This window comes from Physeter macrocephalus, chromosome 19 (assembly GCF_002837175.3).
Source record: "Physeter macrocephalus isolate SW-GA chromosome 19, ASM283717v5, whole genome shotgun sequence".
NCBI classification, from domain to species: domain Eukaryota; kingdom Metazoa; phylum Chordata; class Mammalia; order Artiodactyla; family Physeteridae; genus Physeter; species Physeter macrocephalus.
In genome coordinates this window covers 75,615,337-75,639,645 of record NC_041232.1, presented here as the reverse complement: position 1 = coordinate 75,639,645, position 24,309 = coordinate 75,615,337, and the positions used below count along the sequence as shown (strand labels likewise).

At 42.3% G+C, this 24,309-nt stretch overlaps 1 protein-coding gene across 3 annotated transcripts in view; it reads left to right on the top strand.

The window, feature by feature from the left end:
- BCL2 (BCL2 apoptosis regulator) overlaps window positions 1-24,309 on the top strand; it is a 185,967-nt gene that overhangs the window by 65,976 nt on the left and 95,682 nt on the right. The window contains exon 3 of one of the 3 annotated variants that reach the window (XM_028479959.2): window positions 15,811-15,923. The exons of the other annotated variants lie outside the window; for them this stretch is intronic. Within the exon in view, the coding sequence (XP_028335760.1) occupies window positions 15,811-15,852 (42 nt within the window). The 3' untranslated portion in view covers window positions 15,853-15,923. Of the gene's footprint in view, window positions 1-15,810; window positions 15,924-24,309 lie in introns of those variants that run through there. 3 annotated transcript variants of the gene reach the window in all.

Genomic DNA, 24,309 nt, shown 5'->3' with positions numbered 1-24,309 from the left:
GCATGCGGGCTTCAGTAGTTGCTGCGTGCCGGCTCAGTAGTTGTGGCTCGCGGGCTCTAGAGCACAGGCTCAGTAGTTGTGGCGCATGGGCTTAGTTGCTCCGCGGCATGTGGGATCTAACCGGACCAGGGATTGAACCTGTGTCCCCTGCATTGGCAGGCGGATTCTTAACCATTGCATCACCGGGGAAGCCTCTGAGTGTAACTGTTAATTTCTCCACTTATTCTTGGCTGGTTAGGTTGGTTCATTAGCACCTGCTATGAAAAACACTCAGCTCCTAGGGACAGGCTCCATATGGGGTGAAAAGGTTGTGCTCCCTATTCTGTGACCCCAAGCTAGAAATCAATCCCTGTATCCCTAACTGTGTACCCCTAGTCCAGGCCACCAGAGCCAACTCATAAATGTGGGTGTTGAGCCTGGGAGCAAACAGGTGGAAGGGATTTCAGTCCACATATGCAGATCTAGCACTTGTATGGAGCCCTTGAGTGAGTCACCCTCTAACCCGGCCTTAATTTCTTTTTCCGTGAAGCGGTCACAAAACAGTATCTGCGCATCTGTGTTCTCCCAGTGTCATTTTGTAACGGAGGTTCTGTAACTGGCAAACTTAAGTCTTCGATGGTTGCACAATGACAGCATTTTTATAGTATTCTTAAACCAAACTCAACCTAAAACAGAATGAGATTACCGGCTATATTTGTCCCATTAAATAAATTTGATTAATTAACCATCTGGTTAAGTTCTTTCTCTCCTTGAAGTCCTTGTAGATGGAATATAACCACTGCAAGGTTTTAGTATGTTCCCTTGCTACATACAATTGAATTTAGTTTTCAGAATGTTAATGTTTTTAATATGACATTTTGTGAAGTCCCTCAAATAAGAACAGAATTAATTTCTTACTGGGAGGTTTTTTGTTTTTGTTTTTCTTTTTGGTAAAAAATGTTGGTGGGTGTGCCCGTAACCGACCACAGACGATCATAGTGAGGGTAACGTATAGCACATCGTGCTGCTCTAGGACCATGTGGTTTAGAACACTGATTAGGTGATCTTTACAACATCCCTGAGAAGTAGTTAGACATTGTCTTCCCACGTTTTTTACAAGGGGAAATCCAAGGTAGACCAAGGTTAAGACGCGAGTAGGCCAAGTTTACTCAGCAAGTCAGTTGCAAAGTGAGATAAGGAAGTCCAGTCTCTTGAAACCACATTGCCCATCCTGGTTAGCAAGTGGTGTCTCTCTGAGTCCATATTCTCGACTTGCAGGATTCACACTAGACCATTTTGGTTTTTGAAGAACTGAACAACTGACAGTTGAATGAAGGAATCAGCATGGCTTTCCAAGTACAAGCACAGAGTTGTGTCCCTGGAGGTTTCGATGCTCCAAGAAATGGAGGGAGAGCTGGCTGTCGTGCTCCTGAGGGCAACCCAGCCCCCATCGAGGGGGAAGGGGCTCTAAACTCGCTGCATCACTGAGCTTGGTCTGTTTATTAGGAGTGATGGCCTAGATCGAGCAGTCCTCATTACCACCCTGTTTCATTGGTGACCAGTACCAGATACTACGGAAAAGATCTGGCTATAATTTATGGAGCTGAAAAAGGCGACAGGCGCTGGCCTTACACTGCTCCAGCTCTGTGGCACTTGGCCCTTTTGGACCTCAGCTGTGCCATCAGTAAAATGGGAAAGCGATGAAACGATGAAAGCAGAGGATCAGACCAGACTTTCCCACTGTATGCACTTTGATTCGTCCAAACGCCCCCAAGAGGAATCAGACTTGCCACCAAATGCTCTTCGGGTCTAAGCACTCAGCAGCCGGGGTCCTCAACCTGAGGACCAGATCCAGGTACAGGCAGGACAAGCCTCAGTAGCTTCACATTCTGCTCCTCTACGTTTCGTCTCTGCCCGAGTTCCACGTGACCTTTGGAAGACCTCATCCCTCGCTGTCTTTTTGTTCCCATCGCATGGTTTTTGCTGAAATTCAGGGAACGTGCCACAGGTGTGCTGTCAGGATGGTGCCTTGTGGCAAGCTACCTGAAGATACGATCGTCACTGGAGTTGAAGTCCAATTCTTAGTGTGAAGAATGAAGACAGTGCAACTCAAAGGTTTGGACCACCTCATGTTGCATCTTTTCCACAACCCATATTTGGAATATATGTATTAACTCATAATACAAACATTGGGAAGTTTCACATAACACCGGACTATTAAAAACAAACCAACTGGGGCTTCCCTGGTGGCGCAGTGGTTGCGCGTCCGCCTGCCGATGCAGGGGAGTCGGGTTCGCGCCCCGGCCCGGGAGGATCCCGCGTGCCGCGGAGCGGCTGGGCCCGTGAGCCATGGCCGCTGAGCCTGCGCGTCCGGAGCCTGTGCTCCGCAACGGGAGAGGCCACGACAGTGAGAGGCCCGCGTACCGGAAAAAAAAAACCAGCAAACCAACTGGCGTTGATGATCCTGATGCCAGTTATGAGACGTACCCGTCAAAGAAAAATGGAATTCAGTGCAAGCACGTTTTCGTCCAGTCATGTTGTACATGGGAATTGTTATAAAGTAGAAAAACCACCAGGCATCACTTTATCTCCGAAGCAAACATTCTCAATAGTTGGGAATTTGCTGCACATAAAAGGAAGCTTTCTCTCACGCCCAAGCTGGCCAAACCAAATGTAACTCCTAAAAGTAAAGCCCAGAGACAGAATAATTTAAACAAACTTTCAGTGGGTGGAAAATGAACATTAACTTTATGTGTATTTCAAAAATGTAAAAGACACAGGTGGGAAATGAATCCTCCTTGATAAGAAAGAAATGCTTAGTAGGGTAGGAAAAAAAAAGAAAACATTCAGTAGTTTTTGGAACTGTGCAAGTCCAGACAGTTTCTTTCCTTTTTTTTTTTTTTTTTCTGGTTAGCTGCTCATAGCCACAAATATGTATATTATTTCCTTCTTGCCCACAATTATACTAAGAATCATCTTTCTAATATACTGGGGAATCCCAGATAAAAATCTCGTTTTCCTAAAAAACAGACAAGTCTTTAACTCTAGCAATTAAATTATTCAATTATTCACATCTAGAAGGTCAAAGAAATAATCAAATTGTTATAATAACAGAAGTCTCTAATGTTCACCTCCAATAGTTTTCTCCCCAAATTTCTACTGTAAACGGCTGATGTTCTTAGGGACGTTTGGTTTGCCCCGGTCACTGATGTTTGGAAAAAGCACTTAGAAACCTCCTTCTCTCCAGTGATTAGGCTGTCCCAGTTATGCGATGTAGTGGTAGAATCACAGAATATTTTAACCCTTTCTTGTATATATATTTTTATATGGGATGTGATTATTAACTACTTTGAATGTACTTCTAATGCAAGCATGTCAGAATAGGAAACCCAGCTTAAGCTCCATAGTTGGTGGCAGGTCTTAGCAACATGGACCCAAGACAGCCTGCCTGGATTCAAGCCTCAGCTCTGCCCTTTTCGACCCAGTTCTCGATGTTTCCTTTTGCTCATCTGCAAGGTGCCAATTATAATAATAACACCTCCTCATAAGTGCTGTTGTGAGTTAATGTGAGTCAAGAGCTTAGAACAGTGCCTGGCATGCCCTAAACCCTATGTCAGTGACAGCTATTGTTATTTTCACCATGAGGGAAACAAGGAACTGTGTTTTCCTCCAGGGATGATTTAATTTGCCATTAAAATATGTTTTTGTTTATAGAATTGGTAACTGTTGTCTATGCATTCATGTAAAGAAAAACAGATCTGAAATAGCAGATGCTAGGAAGCTATTTATTTTGCCTATTCTGCTTCCTTCTTAATTTCTACCTGCTGTACCTCTTTTCTTCTAGAACTAGATCTATAGACTTCCTAGGCAGAACTTCTCTGTGCCGGACCTACACAGAACTGACCCGTTCAAATTTACTTGGATGTGGGAGGAAGTAAATACCACTTTTGTAAAAAATCCATTTATTTATTTGGCTGCACACTGGGCCTTAGTTTGCGGCACACAGGATCTTTGACCTTCGTTGCAGCATGCGAACTCTTAGTTGCGGCATGCATGTAGGATCTAGTTCCCTGACTAGGGATCGAACCTAGTCACCCTGCATTGGGAGTGCAGAGCCTTAGCCACTGGACCACCAGGGAAGTCCCTAAATGCTACTTTTTTTTTTAAGTCTTTTTTTTTTAAAAATTTTATTTATTTATTTTAGTTGTGCCTGGCCTCTGTTGCGGCAGGCGGGCTCCTTAGTTGCGGCTCACGGGCTCCTTAGTTGCGGCATGTGGTATAGGCGCTTTCCCACTAAGACATGAGGACTTGTGCGTAAAGTGAATAAATTAAGCGCGTTTGAAATGTTAATGAAGCGAGTGATAGAGCAGGTGTCGTCAATTTGCTTGTAAGTAAATTTTCTGTCGATAAACTATGACACGAATGATCAAGATTTAACAAATTCTGTTTCCTTGTAAATTTTTGCTTCTTATATCTAATAATCTTAGTGAACGAAGAGCTCATGGATGACTTTTTAGAGATATAAGAAAAACTAGCATTTTTCATATTTGAAGGATAAAAGATTGGTAGAGGCATAAATTCACTCTTGTAACTAACTTTTGTCTTTTTAAAAAATTTCCAGGTAATAAACCTAATGAGTGCACTATCTAACACTGACTGAAAAATGTATCTTGACATTCAAGTATAAAATACCCTCCTTAGTCATTCTTTTTCTTAAGGTTACACAGTCATGGTTGACTTTTATGTACTAAAATAAAAAATTTCCCCTTCTACCAATATTGAAACTCCATGTTATCCATAAGCTGAGTTGCACACTAATTATTATAAAGAGCAATATAAATCCTCCCAGGCCAGTATTTTGTCTAATTTGATTTTTCATGGATTTGTGACTATTATTATTTGTTGTTAGTTTATTGTTGTCAGTTTTACTACTTGGACTTATGGGCCACATTTTGCTGCAGAAGGTCCCCCACAGACGCTGCTTCCACTAGTACGTGGAAAAATCACTTATTAGTTTTCAAAATACCTCAAAAATGCAAATAAAAAGTTTTTGATTTTTTAAATTTAGATTCCTGAGAAATGAATATGAGAAAGTACACTCATATTTATCAGTTGATTATATCTGAAAGTCTTCTTTCTTCATTAGAACTGTAAGAGTTTTGAAGAATGTATGTTTTTGATATAAAATGAAAATATGTCACCGCCACCATCATTATCGCAGTAACTGGGCTTGTGCCCCTGGTAGATTTCATGAAACATAACCAAACACTTAACGAGAGAAGCCAGTAACTTCTGATGTTAAGTGGTCGTGCAAAACTTTGCAAATATATTATGTGTGATAGTCAATACTAGCAGAATGTAGTTCTCATTACTTGATTCAGTTGGTTCAATTTTCATTAAATAGAAAAATTTTCATTTCGTTAACAGTGCATTCAAAAATTCACTCTCTCCTTCACATTCACAAGTGATAGAGTCTTTTGATGGAACAAAGGCTTGCTGTGTGTTCTTTCTTCCTTGCAGCACTGGCCATAGTCTCTGCCACTAATTTCAGATATGCAAATTCCTGGTTTCGTATGTAATTCCACATGCTTTTCTTGAGGGCCTCTTTGTGGAGGGAGTGTAATACACTAGCAGGAGGATGTGTTTTGGAGTCAGACTGTTCTTGGCTCAAACCCTGGCACAGTTTCTTGCTTACTGTGTGGCCTTGAACTGCCTCGTCTTTCAAATACCTGACCCGGGAGTTGTTGAAACTTTTGAGACAGGACATGTTTGAGAGTTAAGTGGGAGGATGGCGGTGGAAGCGTATGGCATTCGGAGGGTTCTCTAAGACTTCCCTGCTTCCCTCTCCTTCTCTCCCCCAGCGGGGACCCGCTGCTGTAAGCCCTGACTGCAGTGTACCTGGACGGCGGAGCATAGGTGCCTGAAACCACCCTTGCCTTTAGAGAGCCAAACTGTGTTGTACTGTGACATCTTTGGCTGGTCCCTTCACCGTAGGGGCCTTGGTTAACAGCTCTGTTAAATTCAGGGGTTGACCTTTACTTTGTGATTCTTTTCTAAGAGCACTTCCAGATCTGACCTTCCGTGAGTCGATGGTATTATGAAGCAATAGGTTAAAGAAGAGGAAACTCACAAGAGGGTGTTAAATGGGCAGAATGGACCCACAATAACGTATCGCCAAGGAAGAGTCAATTAGACTTAAGGACAGATGAGTTGTGATTAGACATGAATCAGAAATTGCTCTGAAGTCGAATTCCCCAGTATGTCCTCTACAAAACACTAGTTCCTCAAGATGGTAACACGTATGAATCGAGAAAAGCTTTCGGAAAATCACGTGGGGAATGCTGACTTAAACGGGTTTCTTTTCCGTAGGCCCTTTCTGAGTCTTTCAGACGCTCAAATGCTTTCCGATTCTGAAATGGGGGAATATAGTCTGAAGCTTTTCCAAAATGTATTTCTTCATAAAACCAGAATTATTTTGCACCCAGGTAACCTCTTGCTGGACTAGTATTTCATGGGAGGTGTTCTGCAAAACGCTGCTCTATGGTTTTAAACCAGGAATGTGGTAGAACACAGGTACCATTGACTCAACCTGCTGAGCTGAGTATATACTGAGTATGTACTGAGCGTTGACCAACTGCCAGGCCCCGTGGAGGCCAGAGATGAGTAAGATCCCGTCACTGCAGCAAGTCTGGTGACCAGGCTTCAAGTGTGGCATTGGTGGCACGGCTGCTGCAGGAATGGCCTGAAAGACAGTATCCCAGCAGGTTGCTGACGCAGAATCAGTTGAGGCAGCATCCTGAGGGTGAAGAGTCCTGGTTTATGCCTTGTGTGTGTTTTTCTCTTTCTCTAAAACTCTTATAATGGTATTTTTTATTCTGTTCACATTAGAGAAATTCCAAAGGGAAAATGAACATTCGGTGCCCCACCTCAGGCAATGGTGTCAAACCAGTTGGAAGTTCATTCAGGAGATTTTACAAAATTGACTCTGAGCTTTTGTGAGGACGGTCACCCCTCGGGGGGGTCGGTTTCAGGACCTCCCCACAGAACCAAAATCTGAGGATGTTCAAGTCCCTTATATAAAATGGCCTAGTGTTTGTATATAACCTACCACAGCCTCCTAAACACTTGAAATCCTCTCTAAATTACTTATAATACCTAATACAGTGTGAAGGCTGTGTAAACAGTTGTAAATACAGTGTAAATGCTGTGTAAATAGTTGCCAGCCTAGGGCAAATTCATGTTTTGCTTTTTGGAACTCTCTGGATCTTTTTTTCGGAATATTTTCCACGTGCAGTTGGTGGAATCTGGGATGTGGAACGCGCAGACCCAGAGGCCACCGGCGCCCGGTTGTTTCACCATCACGCTGACGCTCGGCTCTCATGTCAAAATATAATCCAAGGAGAGGAGCCTGTAAAAGCAAAAACACACATAGGCAACCGATTCCTTTATGCGAGGCGTGGTACTTAAATGTCGATTGAACCTGATGGCATAATCTGCATGTGCCTTTCTAATGGATGAAATACAAACTAGGGCCTCGTGGCAGATTTTACTGAGATGAACCTTTCAACCTCTCACGGTCAGATCTGTGGACTATTTCACCGCTGGATTGTTCGGCGGTCAGGCCTTAGGAAACATTTTGGCAGGTTGTGCTGTTATTTTGCTCATGTGAGTAGCGTTTCTCTTGACCTTTTGTTATTTACTGAAACAGTCCGGCCTGTTTTCTTTTAAGAGAAGCGTGAAATGAAGGGGAGTCAGCACAAGCTGACTTTGGTATCAGAAGACGGACTTCAGGCTGCTCGGCTTCAAGGAGACTTTTCAAGGGAAGGGGTCGTTGGCCTCCTTGTTTCTTATTCCCATGATTTTGAGGGGTCTTTTGGGAGGAGTTTTTTTTTCTCACTGAAGCAGATGCATGTACAGTTACTCATTTATTTTAAAGATTTCACCACCTCTAAAAATACAGCCCTCTAAGAGTTTTCTTCTGACATCTTGGGCATGGTGGGCGTCCAAAGCCTCTCCTGCTTTGAACAGGGATGTGACGTGTTTCAGGGGAGGACAGCTCTGGACTCACTCCTGACCTCTCACGACTCTTGTGTCTCACGTGTTTCTCAGTATCTCACAGGGGTTCTTTCTCCCTTCTTTCTGCCTACATGTGCCCTCCACACCTGTCTCACTGGTACTTTTCTGCCTTGCCCCTGGTAGAGGACTCCCCATTCACTTCAGGTAAAGGAAGTACCAAGATCCCATTACATCACTGAAGACAAGAAAATGTGTGTGTGTGTGTGTGTGTGTGTGTGTGTGTGTGTGTTTAGATACACGTTTGTTCCTATCTCCACCAACTACTGGTCTCTTTCAGCCTCAGAGAGAAAATTCGACAGGAAATCATGTCTTTTCGTTGGGATCCCCATGGCTCCTGAAACTCAGCTGCTCACTTTAAAAACATCAGTCACATTTTTGTCATGTTTATTCTCTTGGCCAAACAGAATGACCCTGACATCCATAAATCCGCCTGAATGATTTCTGTGTCATTTTACAATGACCTGTGGGTTTGAGAATTGCCACAGTCTTAAGAATGGGCCGTTGCTTTGGAGATGTTTCATTCACCCTTCAGTCATTCAGTCAACAAATACCCACTGTACTTTCCTTGGTGTTGGGATTCACCGGTGAACAGAAGCCACAGGCTTCTCATGGAGCTCATATGTGAAGGCAGAGATACAGATAATACATAAGTAAACCAGAAGGTTAGGAGCCGGTAGACATCAAAAGAGTAACGCCAGGTAAGTGGGGAGGGGTGGACTGGTTTAGATGGGAGCATCCGTGGAGATGTTGTTGGACCCCAGCCCTGTAAGATGAGGAGGAGCCATAAACGTCCTGGGGGAAACTTCCGGAGACAGAAGGAAGAACAAAATCTTGGCCTGGTTCCACCCCTCTCCCCTCCCTCCCTCCCTGTTCCTTATCCGGTGACCTCAAGTGTATGTTTGCCTCTTGAGGCTACGACATGATTGCTCTTTAAACCCCTGTGTCATTGGGAACACCCAGGAAACAACAGAAGGACGCTGTCTTATTGTAATCCTGGTCGTAATACACAACCTGCTGAATCCAGTATGAAGCTTTCAGAAACCTAGTTACCCCTCCCCACGCCCCCAGCTCTCTTATTCAGACAGGCTGCAGATCAGAAGCTAGGTTGACTTCGTTTCTTTTCTGTTGTGGTTATTGTTGAAAGATAGTTGATTTACAGTGTTGTGTCCGTTTCAGGTGTACAGCACAGTGATTCAGTTATACATACGTATATACATATATATCATATATATGTATTCTCTTTCAGATTCTTTCCCCTTATAGGTTATTACAAAATATTGAGTATAGTTCTCTGTGCTATACAGTAGGCTTCTCAGAGAAAAGTCGTGGGAAATCCTTTAAAATCCTCTGACTAGAAAAAGAAGCAGCCTAGAACTTCAAAAACAATTAGGCGAAGTTGCGCAAGCTGCTGCCAGACAAACACGAACTTTCTCATGGCACTTTTTAAACTTTTTATTTTGCAGTAAATATAGACGCAAGAAGTTGCAAAAATAGCACAGAGAGGTCCCATGTACCCTTCACCTTGCTTCCCCCAATGGTAACATCTTGCATAACCATGGCATAGAGTATAATGTTTATGGTATATACATTAGCAGCACCAGGAAATTGACATTAGTATAATCTCCAGACCTTATTGGGATTTCGCCGGTTTTTACACGTGCTCATTTGTGTGTGTGTGTGTGTGTGTGTGTGTGTGTGTATGGGTACTTTACCCCATGTCCAGATTCCTGTAGCTACCACTGCCATCAGGATACAGAACTATTCCATCACCTCTAAGAAACTCCCTTTGTCTCATGGCACTTTTCGTGTATGAGAAATAGCAGCAGATGTTATCCTGCTTCTCGTCTGGATCATGTTCTGGATGAATCTGCAGGGAGAGAGGCTGGATAAATCTCTGAAATCTATCGCTTGGTCTGGCTGCCATGGAATCTGCATAACTGACTTACCAATGGGGATCCTTGGTCTGACTTGTAGGAAGAGCATGTATAAGCCCAGAACAAAAAAAACCACAGGTTTGAATAAATAACCCCAACCTTAGCAAGGAAGCCCGTTAGTTGATTTAAGAGGCTAAGACCAGTCATGTGACCTCAATACCTTACTTCCAAGAATAAAACCCTTTTTGACGCCACATAACTTTGGGGACTTAAGCTATAGGGGACTTCTAGTACAATATTTCTTGAAGATGGCCGAGTAAGGAAACACACCGGTAGTGGGTGTACAAGTTAACCTCGTGAGTGGACGCATTCCTTATAGAAAAGAGAAGAAATTATAGAAAGATGCCCCTTTGTATGTGGAGGGAAGAAACCTTTAGGACGTGCAGCTAGCGAGAACTTGAGGTGCAGGCCGAATGGGAAACAGCTATAAACAGATTGAGGGAGAGACAACGGATTTAAGGGAAAACATCTGCCTGCATCTGACATCCAAAAGCTGCATCTGCGGCCTAGGATCAATCTTGTAATGCTTAAAAAAGGAATGCGAGGGGGCCCGAAGCGGGCTCTGAAAGTTTCTTTTTTTCCTCGAGATTTTCTGTTTGCTTTGCCCAGAATGCTGCCAGGGTCTGATGAAATAACTCATATGGTCCTGTTTCTTGATGCTGCAGTAGCATTCCTTGGAAGCTAACTTTAGAATGATTGATTTAAAGGACATTTTACCTGGATTGTCCTAGACACACTAATCAGAGGAGCCCATTTACTTTGCTAAACAAAACTTCTGGAAATCTCCAGACGGACTCTTTAAAGATTTCGTATTTCAAGTAGAATTTTTCAGTATTAAAGAAGCTGGAGACCAGAAGTAAGGAGCAGATAAGTTCTTGTGAAGCCTCAGAAGAGATGAAGAGCATCTCTCTCGATGCTATAGATTGAACTTCAAATTTGGCAGATAAGTCCCTGACCTAAGTATTATTTTTCTCCCTTGAGTCACTTGTTTGTATCCTGTAGGCACAGCCCAAGAGGCTGGTTTAAAGGGAATAGGGACACAGATGCAGAGAACAAAAGTATGGACACCAAGGGGGGAAAGTGACAGGGGGAGGGGTGGGGGTGGGATGAATTAGGAGATTGGGATTGACATGTATACACTAATATGTATAAAATGGATGACTAATAAGAACCTGCTGTGTTAAATAAATAAATAAACAAACTTCAAAAAAAAAAAAAATGAACAAAGGGAATAGAGATCAAGTGTTCCCTGTAGGTAGGCCCATTCTCCGTTTCTCTGAGAGGAAGCCAAAGAGGATTGTGAGTAAAGGGTCCTACTCTCCACTCTCACACGTCACCTTTCCTCCTCACCCAGTCTGCACAGCAGGAGGCCGATACGTTTATACTTCACGTTCCGAGATTTTTCCCTTGAGGGATGTCAGGGACCTGATCCGCGCTACCGGAAGATTGTCGTCACGAAGATGGAGGAGGTCGCCCTCCATTATTGTCAACAACCTTTTGGAAATTTCGCAGTAACTACCTTTACGCTCCCCGCTCAGTGTCTCCTCCATGTGTTCCCTCTTTTTAACTCTTGTCTTTATTTTTATGCGTATTACTCCCAGCCAAGATCGAAATGGGCTTTGCATGTGCCGCTGCCACATATGTTGTCAACAATTCGGAATTGTATCAAATAGAAATTAAGTTAGTATAAATGATATCACTTCACGTACGCGATGCTGTTCGCCAGAGCTCCGTTCTCAATGACGATGACAGTGGCCTCAGTGTTTGGCAGCGGAGGGTGGGGGTGGGGATGTTGCAGTGAGAGTGACTGATAACAGGCCTGGTGGCTCTAGAGTGTTGCAGGCAAGCAGTAAGTGATGATCACCTGCTTTTTGTGCTCAGAATCTGTGGCATATTCATTTTCCACTCTCCAACGCAAGCACGTAATAGACTCAACACTTGCAGAAATAAATCGGGCCAGAAACAAGAGTATCCCCTGTTTCCCAGCTTTCTCCTCTATAATGTGGATGTCCTAGCCCTGGGTTGAAAGTTAGGGCAAGTTACAGTAACATCAGATCATTTGCCTCAAGTCACGTAGGTGACTTGAACTTGGTACGTGGTAGATTTGAACTCAGCATTTTGACCCCCGCAATGGTACCTTCCGTTTGTGAGTCAGAGGGTCTGGTTTTCTTAAGGCACAGAGTCTTTCTGCTTGTTTGGTCTGGGTGTTGAGGAGACGCTTGGCACAAGGGAAAGGATCCAATTTCATTTTTCTTTCTTTCAAGAAGTCTCTAGAAGGGAACATGGCACCCTGGCGATGACTGGTGCAGTCTGAAGACCCCCCCCCCGAGAGCAGCCGGCCTCACGGATTGTCAGCTGGGGGGTGCTCATTTGTGTGCTGTTTGCTGTGCGTTTCCTCATACCTCGAAAAGCACTAGTTGAATTTTTCCAACCCAAGCAATTGACCTTAGCACTTAGCATCCTTTGAGTTTACACCGTAATTCAAATCCAGATCCTTTTTAAAAACACCCTGTTGGGACTTACCTGGCGGTCCAGCGGTGAGGACTCCGTGCTTCCACTGCAGGGGGTGCGGGTTCGATCCCTGGTTGGGGATCCCACATGCTGTGCGGCCAAATAAATAAATAGATTGCAGATTAAAAAACAAAACAAAACAAAACTGTATCGCACACAAAAGGTGGGCTGATAGGCAAAGAGTAATGACGGGCAGGGCACTCTCAAATCAGGCCGGGTGACAAGCTGGACATCTTGTTTCCATCAAATTCTCGTAGCTGCCCCCTACTACTCTGAGTGTTTGCCGGGCTTTTCAGATTCTGTTGTGCTCTCTGTAGCTGGATGTTTTCCAGAGGGTCATCAAGAGAAAGGCGTATCCTCTGCATTAATAACGTTTGGAAGGGTTTTAGCTGTAAAATCAGAGACCAGGTGATGTGGTGGAGAACAGGGATGGCGGGTTTGCTGGGTGGGGGGGGCATTTATTCCCCCTTCCAGGAAAGTGTCAAGTTCACCATGCCCCAGCACCAGACCCTTCACCCAGTAACTCTGAGATCTCATATCAAGCTTACTCAATAATCATGATGTAAATGGCAAAACTACTACCCTCATTTGGGGAATAAGAATCGTTCCTGTTAAAAGGCGTACAATATACAAAATAAGTGACTCCAAGCTCTTACTTGGAGTAACAGCTAATTTCTGTATGTGCTTTCCTATTTTTCTGGTTTTTGTTCTTAATGAATTCAGTAATGTGGAGTTCCAAAGCAACTCTTGAATGTTTACATCTAATTATTGAAAAGTACAGGTGCCATATGAAAATTTAAAGAATATACTGAGATGTATGGCAAAGATAAGCACCATAGATGAGGACTCAGAAAACTATGGCCTGTGGGCCAAATCTGGCTTGCCACTTGTTTTTGTAAATAATGTTTTATTGGAATACAGCCATACTCATTTGCTTATAGATTATCTGTGGCTGTTTTCCTATTATAACAGCAGAGTTGAGTAGTTACAATAGAGACCAGATGCCTTTGCTCTCTGGTCCTGTACCGAAAGTTTGCCAACCCGTCAGAGACATCTCTATGATATTTATTTACTCCCTCATTCATTTATTCATTTGTTCAGTGAACACCAACTTTGTTAAAGAAATGTGAGAAATGTAGAGATGAAGAAAGCAGGGGGAGGGCGGGTGGGGGAGGGATGGATTGGGAGTTTGGGATTAGCGGATGCAAACTAGTATATATAGGACAGACAAACAACAGGATCCTAGTGTATAGCACAGGGAACTATATTCAGTATCCTGTGATTAGCCGTAATGGAAAAGAATATGAAAAAGTATATATGTATAACTGAATCACTTTGCTATGCAGCAGAAATTAACACAACATTGTAAATCAACTATATTTGAAGAAAATAGATTAAAAAAAAAAACAACTAATACACGTTGAACAGCGGTGGGGAGAACAGGCATTTCTTGTCTCTTTCCCAATTTCACATGAAATGGAACTGAACAGTGCTCTTCATCAGATTCAAAGCGTTCTCTCCTAGTCCTGGTTGGCTAAGAGATTTTATAATAATGGGTGTTAGATTTTATAATTTTTTTGCATCTCTTGAAATAACCATATAATTTTTCTTTCATTCCGTTAAATGGTAAATTAGAATGATTGATTTTTAAATCAGTCACTTGTTTTAAATTAATCTTGCACTTCTGGAATACAAAAACTTTTGAGGAATTAAAAAAAAAAGAAAGAAAAAAAGCAGTCCCTAATGTCCAAGAACTTACCATGTACCGGAGACGAGTCATGGGCCCAAATTGCCACCTCCGGCAACATGTATGCGAGAGGAGAAAGAACTAAATTGTAGTTCTGTGTAGTTCAGAGATGGCGGAGGCCCTGGACGAAGGGAAGGAATTGTGATAAGAAAAAGGATATCGCTTTCATAACTGTGGCTCCCCATGATTTCCCAGTGGGGACTTCATGAGAAATAAGAGTCATTTCCTTCATGGAATTTTATAAATTGTAGTATCCAAAGGGTGGAAATGATTTAGGATATTACTTAGCGTCCAGATTTCTTTATCTGGAAGCATATTTCCTCTGTAACTATGAGGATAATCGTATTTCTAGAAAATGTTTAAAGACTTGAAGGAAGGCTTCCTTCTTCAGAGTGGGAAGACAGAGGGAATTCCTTTTCTTTTTTACTCTACTGTTCCCTGAAGAAAGTAATATTAAATGGTATGGGTCTTAAGGGAGGGATCTTGGCAGGAAACCCCTCAAATATCAGATGGATTCAAAACAAGGTGCAACTGTAGACCCCCTGCCATCAATAAGCATGACTCGGTGACTCTCAGAAGGCCACAGCCAACAAGTGTGAAGGGAGCTTTGGGTGAAGGTTCGGGTCAAATGCCACCTCACCCCGGAAGGTTCCACGCGGGAAGCCTTCCCGCATCCTTCAGTTGGGGTTAATGTCTGCCTCTTCATTTGTGACCTGCTTGCGGGCAGGGTTCCCTTTCTGACTTCTGTATCACCAATAGCGCCCACTCCACTCTCTCTGTTTCCCAAGGATCTACTGAGTTAGCGCGAGCTGAATGCCGACTGACGCTGTATTCAAAATCGAGCTGGCCGATTTGGGTAAAGGACCCAAGAATTGCGGGTTTATCTAAAAATGAAGCAAGTGATAATCTTTCCATTCTGCTGCCATCAGAGGATCAAAAACGTTGGCTAAATTCTGGCCACGCATTCTCTATATTCATAACAATAACGCTGCCACAGAGCGAGTGCAGCTTATTTAGGTTAGAACACAACCCTGGGACGTTTCACCCACTGAAATCATAATATTTTGACTGATAAAGTGAATAAAGCTTTCGGTGAGGAAGCTACTGAAAGAAAAATGATACTGGACCCCAACAGGTAATTTTAATCTTAGGAAGCACCAAGCCGAAATATTTCATATTTCCTCCTTCTGAGCCACAGGGCCCCTGAAGTTACTTCCCACCCTGACAGCACCCCCTGGAGCTCTGGCCTCCCGTCACCAAGGAGCCCGAATCAGCCTTCCATGTCCTCAAGGGTTTCCTCAGTGCCTGGCTTTCACAGTAGCCTGGGTTCCAATTGACAGGGGTGTCCCCGGGTAAAGACTAGAAGAGGGGCACACGTTCTGGAAGCTCATCTTGCTTGTCCCCTCCTCTCCCTCAGCCCGAAGAGGAAAATGCAGCCTTGGTGTATGAAGAACACACTTTAGGGCATTTACTGGCAAATAGATAAAGCCACTGCAGACACATGCGGGTGCTGTCTTCTATCAAAACCGTCTAAAAAAACACTGACTCTACTGTCTCCTTCAGGCCCCGCCGTGTATTTATGAATGGGATTGCTTCCTCATTTGATTTTCGTGTCAGTAGCTGGGAAGTCAGAAGGCATTACCTCTCAAATGGGGAAAGAACACTGAATCCATACATTTGCAGCCAGCTGCGGCAGGAACCAGCACATAGAATCACTTCACCCCGTCCCTACGGGATTTTTTCCTGAGCTTCTGATTTATAACGATCGCTTTCGAAGGCCTAGAAATGCTTAGGTGAGATGAAATTACTGATTCTCCTAAAGTTCTGTTTGCACTGGAGTCTTTCCGGACGGCTGCTGGTTCTGTCCTGTTTAAAGCATTCGGTGGCGTGTATCCACGGTTTCTGCCCACATCACCGCATTCCTGGGATGCCTTTCACGGGCCTTCGAAAGATCATCTGACAGCCGCCTGTGAGGTCAATGAACTTTATACATAATTGAACCTTCGCAGTTAGAAGAATTAATTTTTTTTCTCCCTGAGAAGCGGAGAAACAGGACATGTTGTGTTGCCTTCTGTTACTGAGTAAAAGTTCTGTGGAGTCATCAGGCTAGTTTCACATGATTTAATGCTGAACCGAATAAGAAAGTGGTTGCATCCTCTACTGGGCCTCACAGAACAGTCACCACCCACACTGTTTATTCAGACTCGGATCTTGGCCATTTGGGGTTTAAGCCAGAAGAAAAGGGGGGGGCGGAATCTAACCCTGGAATGAACGCTTTTGAAATTCTGTATTCTTGATGAAATGCGGCCAAGGATTCTTTAAAAAATCTATTTAAAATCAATTACTGGGATCATATTTTCATTTACAGTGGATTGTTAGCAACAGCTAATTTTCTCCGTTTCCATCCAGCTTTGGAGTCCAGGCTGGAATTGGAATCATCGGTCTGTTTTGCCTGGGTGTCTGATGCCACCACCCAACTATGTGTGGGTAACTGGGCAACTCTGACCTTTGACCAGCTCTCCATAAAATAACAAGGAAAGGTGTGAGGAGGAAGGAATCGAATGAAAACAAGCCTAAGGGATTGTAGCAAGTGTGCTCCCCGGGGGGGCGGGGGGGAAGAAAATATACAGGAGGCATCTGTCATATTGAGAGGAAAGAGAAAGCAAAGGGCAGGACTGGGTATGCCTGGGAAGACAGGCACCAGCACCATGTGGCAGGCTTGCAAAAAAAATCATCTCAGATATGTCAGATCGTCTCGGGTTTTTAAAGATCTCCAGAGGAGATTCTGGAACCTCCTTTGGTTACCCACCCTCCTCTTTGGCAATTTGCACTGTCAGGAAATTCTTTCTTATTTCCAGCCTAAAATGTGCACGTGGTGCTGCTTCAGAGGCTAAGCTGTTGGTGGGGACCACCACGTCTCCCCACAGCATATGTGACTCCGAGGGTGGGATGGGGCACATGAGTTGCTGCTTAGTTGAAGCCACAGTCACTTTGACCTCCATGTCCATCGGTCCCCAGGGCTCAAGAATGGGGCTGGGGCTGGTGGCAGGCAGGAGTAGCGCTACTGAGACGTCCAGATACCAGGTACTGTTACCCAGCATTTTGTGTACGTCACCAGGAAGAGAGGACGTTGTCGTGACACGTCCAGGCATGAGCCTCACAACCATGTGTAACTATTAATACGAACCTCCTCTTTTGGATTGTAAGAGATCCAATTTTTAAGGAAAAACTCCTTCAGGGAGATAGACTGTAGAATTTCACTGGCCTCGAGATGGTAGCTCAGCTCCTCAGTTTTATAAATAAGGAGAGCTGCAAGCCAGAGAGCATGAGGGACCAATTGCGGACCAGACTTCAGGCCTTATGCCCCCAGCCCAGCGACATCCCGCCCTTCAGAGGCTGGTGCCCCGGGGGCGAAGTGATGCTGGCACCGAGGTCACTTTTCTCACTTCCTCCAGCCCCTTCCTCCTCCTGGGCAGATGCACGGGGGACGGCCTCCACGAGTGAGTTACAGATTCATTGAAAGGCTGTCAGATGACCCGGACAGTCCGCCTCCTTCCCTTTTTTGTCGCGTTATGCCATTGCCCTACCTCAGGCTGCGGTTTGTTCCAGACGGGAAGAGGTCGTCTTCCCCTTCATCCGCCCACCCTCATTTGCGCTGAGTTCCAGTTCCCTGTGTGTATAGGTGACTGAATGGGTGGCGTGAGCATTGCAATCTGATGAGGAGGGCTTCGAGCCTGCAGACCATAAGCCCTGGGCCCACTGCTCCCAGCCCTCCCTCGCCTCTTCCTCTGTCAAGTGATCATAAGGACACTTGCCCTACCTGCCTTAGGGGCACCTAGGAACAAATGATCATATCTGTCGATATCTTTAAACTGTGCAAAACACGGGGTTCTTACATGGTGAAATAGTTCAAGCAAACAGGAAATGTAGAGAATAAGATAGCAAGTGCATGTGTATGTACCATCGCTCTGTCATGTCTTTATGCCATGTTTGCTTCAGATCTTCTTACCTACCTTTAAAAAGAGAGAGAGAGAGAAAGCACTTTCCCAGTCCCATTCCCCTCTTCTGTGAAGCATCAGTTTAACTTTGATGTACATTATTACCATGCATGATTGCATCTTTTACACATATGTGTATCCATAGACATTTACATTTTTAAATGTTTTCAAACTTTATCTAAATGATATCACTGGCTTTGTGTTCTACATTATGTTGGTAAAATTCATCTGTTGTAAAACATGTACTCTGCTTCATCCATGCTGCATAGTATTCTACCAAAGGAAGGACGCTAAGATTGCTTCTAACTTTTAAAATGTCTGTTTGAAGAATATTATAGCTGTTTCCAACTTTTTGGCATTGCCGACAGTGCTCCAACACGTACACGTTCTTTGCCCACATGTGGGAGACTTTAGCTTCTCTTGGAGACGTATCAATAGATAGACAGATAGATGGATACATACATACATACACACACGTACACATATATACACACACGCACCCAATAGCAAAGTCATAAAGTTAGCACATCTTAAACTTCCCTACATGTTGCCAAATTGCTCTCCAAAGTTATGGTACCAGTTCATCACCACATGGTCTCTCAGAATGGGTCATCACCATATTTAAAATTATCTTATGCCCGTCTGATGGCCGGGTAGGTTTTAGATGTGATTTCCTGATTACTAGCGAGGTTGAGTATCTTTTCACTTGCTGACTGAAGTCAGGTTTCCTCCTTTACGAATTCTCTCTTCTTACCCTTTGCCCATTTTTCTTCTTTCTTTTTGTGCTACGCGGGACTCTCGCTGCTGTGGCCTCTCCCGTTGCGGAGCACAGGCTCCGGACGCGCAGGCTCAGCGGCCGTGGCTCACGGGCCCAGCCGCTCCGCGACACGTGGGATCCTCCCGGACCGGGGCGCGAACCCGCGTCCCCCGCATCGGCAGGCGGATTCTCAACCACTGCGCCACCAGGGGAGCCCCCTTTGCCCATTTTTCTGTTGGTGTGTTCGTTTCCTTACTGATTTATTGGAGTATATAATGTATTCTTGATACCAATCCCTTGTCTATTATAGGCATGGCATGTATCTTCTCTTGGTTTTGTAATTTTGTTTTGTTGATGATGTACTAAGAGTTTCCCATTTTGTTTTATTCTTATAACAAGTTTGTGAGCTAAATACTATCTCTATTCCTATTTTATAGATGAAGATAGCGCCTTTTAGAGTGTTTAAGTAAATTGACTGAGGTCTCACAGCCCCAGTGGTGGGGCTGGAACAAGTCCAAATCTAATTCCAGAGTGCTCTTGAAGACATAAGCACTGTGACTATCCCCATTTTACAGATGAGCACACTGAGGCCCAGAGAGGTTCAGTGATTTGCTCAGTGTCACACAGTGTAGTAGTGTTAGAACCAGGACTATTCTTCAGGTCTCAAGACTGCTAGCACAACTGTATACCTAGATAGAAAGATGGGGGAAACGGGCAAATGAATACCACATCCACACATCCTTTTAAAATGTAACTTTAAAAAATGACGAACTATTTGAAATGCAAAAGAAAAAAGTCACAGAGAATAATACATCAACCAGTAGTCGCCCTCTACTCACATTTAATATATGGTGACATTTAGCCACATTTTTTAAAAGTTTTTTTTTTTTTTGCAGAAAATGTTACAGTTCAAGCCTCTTTTCTAACCCACCCTGATCCCATTCCCCTACAGCTTTCCTAGAGGTAGCCAGTCTTCCAAAGTTGTGTTGTTACATACATGTTGTTGCATTTGGCTCCTGGCTATGTGTCATGAACAACAGCTAGTATTATTCTGTGAGTTTAAAACATTTACCGTAGTGTTCTTAGTAATCCATCTTTCTCCAACTTGCCTTATCACTCAAAATTATGTTTTTAGGATTTATCCTGATTAATTGATGTAGAGCAAGTTTCCTTACCTGCTATATTAATTCCTTTTAATGAATATATCATAATATATCCATTCTCTAATTGATGGGAGTTCAGATTGTTTCCACCTTTTCATTTTACAGACAGAGCTGTTGTGTACTTCTTTGGGCTTGTTTCCATGTGGACATGTGAGCTTCTCAAAGGGATGGATGCAGACATGGGTTTCCGAGTCTTAGGGGACAAACATCATCCACTTTGGTAGATGTTGCTGAATTGCTCTCCATTTACACCCAGAACCGTGTATGAGAGTTCTTGTTGCTCTGCATCTTCTCCAGCTCTTGGCATTATCAGGCTTTTACGTTTTGCTAATCTGATAGAGTGAAAGGTATCTTATTGTGGTATTTATTCATACTTCTCTGATTTCTAGTGACTTAGGCTTTTCTTTCTCATGATTGTTGGTCGTTTGGGTTTCTTTTTCTGTGTATTGACAGTTTATAGATTTTGCTCATTTTTTTGTAGTGGGTTATTTGTTTTTTTTCCTTACAGTTACCAAACGTTCACTATATATCCTGGATACTTAAAAAACAAAAACAAAAACAAAAACAAAACTACTGTCTCCATTTCTTGCCTTTATCCTTTGTTTTCTGGTGTCTTTTGTCACATGAGTTTTAAAATCAAATTGGTCAACATTTTTTTCTTTTCTTGCTTCACAGTTTGTGCTATTGTGTCATTGCCTAGTCTGCGATTATAAAAACAGTGTCTGTATTTTTTCCTAAATATTTTAAAGTTAACTGTAATTCTCTTGGAATTCATTCTTGGATATAGCATGAGTTAGAGATCTATTTTTTTTTCCCTGTAAATAACCAGTTGTCCCAGGACCATTTAATAACTAGTTCAGTCGTTTCCCACAGTTTTATAATGTCACATCCCAAGTTCCTATACGCAGAGGGACTCTCTCTATTATGCTGGTCTAGTAATCTATATCTGCACCAATTCTATTGTATCTTAATAATAAGGCTTTAATAAATGTCTTGATATCTGGTAGGACAAGTGTCCATCTTACACTTTCTCAATATTGTCTTGGCTGTTTTTTGACCTTAATTCTTCCATATGAATTTTAAAACCAGCTAAACATGTTCATGAAAAACCTTCCTGGGACTTTAATAGGAATTACATTCAATTTATGTATTAACTTAGGAGGAACTGATGTTGATGTTGAATCTTCTCATCTCTGAGCATGAGAAATATCGCTGTTTATTTACGTCTTAGGACTTTCAGTGAACTTTTATAATTTGCTTTCATTTAACTCTTGCACCTCTTTCTTTAGATTGAATCTAGGTTTGTCATAGTTTATTGATATTGCTGATGGGATCTTTTAAAAATTACATTTTCTAATTGGTTGTTGCTGATAAGGACGCCATGGATATTTGTATATTAATCTTATCTCCAGCATTCTTACCAAACTCTCTTACGACTTGTAATTGTTTGTAGTTTCTCATGGATTCTCAACGTAGACAATCTTATGTGCACATAATTCTTCTTTTGTTTCTCTTTTTCAAATCCTTATTTCTCTTACTCCTTTTCCTTTGTTTATTGTGGCAGCCAGATATCTCACACAATGATGAGTGGAGTGGTGATAGAAAAAAACATATTTGTCTAGTTCCTGACTTTAAAGGAAATAGGTTCCTAAGGTTAACCATAGATTTTTAGTAGAAACTGCTTAGTAAAAACTTCCTTATATTCTGGGTTGGCTAGGTATTTTATTGTACTTTTGAATTGTGAATGGGTACTAAATTTGATAAATGTTTTTTCTGCATCTATTGTGATGATTAGTTTTTCCTTCTTAATCTGTCAGTGTGGTGAATTACAGTAAGACTTTCTAATGTTGAATCTTCCTTGAGCTTCTGGGATAAACCTTACTGGTCATCACAAACACACACACACACACACACACACACACACACACACGCACACCATATATTTACCATGTGATAAATATGATACATGCAATCATGATATATATGATACCTGAGGTATATCATATCAAAAAACATATTTGAAAATAAATATACATTTATACACACACTACGCTGCTGGGTATGTTTGCTAATATTTTATTTAGGATTTTTGCATTGATGTTTTTAACTGAGATTGACCTATTGCTTTCCTTTTTTGTACTGTCTACTTCTAAAATATAGCTTTAGACTGAACTTATAAAAATACATTCAGGAGCTTTTGTTCTTTTTCTGGTTTTTTGGTGTCAATTTTGGTAACATTTTTCTAGGAGATTTTCTATTTCATCTGTTTTTAGTTTTACTGCTTTAAAGTAGAGAATCGAATTCTCATGCTTAAAAAAAAATCTTTAGTTATGGCTCGTTTTCATGCCTAATAGTGTTTATTTGTGCCTTCTTTTGTTTCTCTTCCTCATTCTTGTGGAATATCTACCTATTTTATTAGTCTTTTTAAAGAATCCACATTTGTTTTGTCCCTATGTGTATTGTTTCTTTGTTTTTATTTTATTGATTTGTTATTATCTTTATTATTGCCTTCCTACTACTTTATCCATTTGTGGAAAAGGAATTTTCTCCTATTGTCTTTGAGTTTACTTTATTGCTTAATTTTTTATTTTCTTAATCTAAAATTTTTCTTGTTTTCTGATGTTGCATATAATGCTAAACATTACTTCTACTGATACCTAGGGTTTTAATTATTGTTCAGTTCCAAGTATTTTGTTACTTTAATTTTGATTTTATTTAATAATTTAACAGCATGTTTATGAAATTTCAAGATGTACTGGGGTTTGGGGCCTGTGGTTTTGTTATTGATTTCAACTTTTATTGTATTTTGGTTGATGAGTGTGGTCTGAATGTTAGCACTTCTTTGAAATTTGTTGAGGCTTGCTCTGTGGCGTAGAACCTGGTTAATTTTTGTAAACATTCATGTTTATTCTTTATTGCGTGGAGGGTTTCTTCATATCCATTAAATGAAGTTAGTAATATGCATTATTTACATTTGTCCTATTTTTTTAGCTTGGTCTATTGATTTCATAGAGATATGTGCTAAAATCTCACAATAATTTTGAATTTGTTACCTTCACATAATTAAATCAGTTTTGCTGTATATATTTGACATGGTGTGATGAGGTATACGGAAGGATTGCTTGTGAATGTATCTTTTTATTACTAAGCAGTGATCTTCTTTATCCCCCCCAAATGCTTTTGGCTATTTTAAAGTCTATTTTATCCTATTACTTGAGTCATTCAATTAAAATAAATATTTATTGAGCATTTATTATTTGTAGGAACACTTAATATTTGAATACATTTTTTCATGTTTATCCTTCCTGTGACTTGTTTTAGGCTACACTCTTATAAACAGCTGGAGTTTTACAAAATTCAGTCTGAGGATTTCTGCCTTTTAATGGATTAGTTTAAGCCATTTACATTTATTATGATAAGTCATATATTTGGAATTCACGAGGAATCCGAATGTTTTCCATCTGCCGTGCTTCTTCTTTACTTATTTTTTCTTCCTATCCTGTCTTCTGTTAGATTACTTGAGTTTTCCTGTTGATTTTGCTTCCTCTTCCCTATGCCCATCCTTGCTCCTTGTGTGGCACTAGGCTCCCCAGCCATAGCCACGCCCAGGGCCCAAGCCCAGGTGGATATGTTTCACAAAGACCAGGGCAAAAGACAGAACCTACCTAGGAGGTATTTCCCCCGGAAGATTTCTGAGTCGGATGAATTTTTGAAGGAAACAGCTCTCAAGAAGCCAGCCTGAGCTATCTGAAGGCTCTGTTGGACATCTTGGTGCCTATCCAGTCCAGAAGATGGAGAAGGAGGAATGGAAGAAACAGCAGGAGAAGGAGGATAGGGATGAAAAGACAAAAGGGGAAGATGAAGGCAAAGGTCCTCCCAGTGGCCCAGTGAATGGCAAGGAGAGGACTGAAGTCCTCCTGCAAAGGCCTGAAGCTGGGGACCACAGATGTCACTGAGCACTCCACAGGGTCACCACCTGGTTGCAGCTGCAGATACCTCAGACTGAAGATGGGAAAAGTTTTTTTTTTTTTTTTTTTTTTTTTTTTTTTGTGGTACGTGGGCCTCTCACTGTTGTGGCCTCTCCCATTGCGGAGCACAGGCTCCGGACGCGCAGGCTCAGCGGCCATGGCTCACGGGCCCAGCC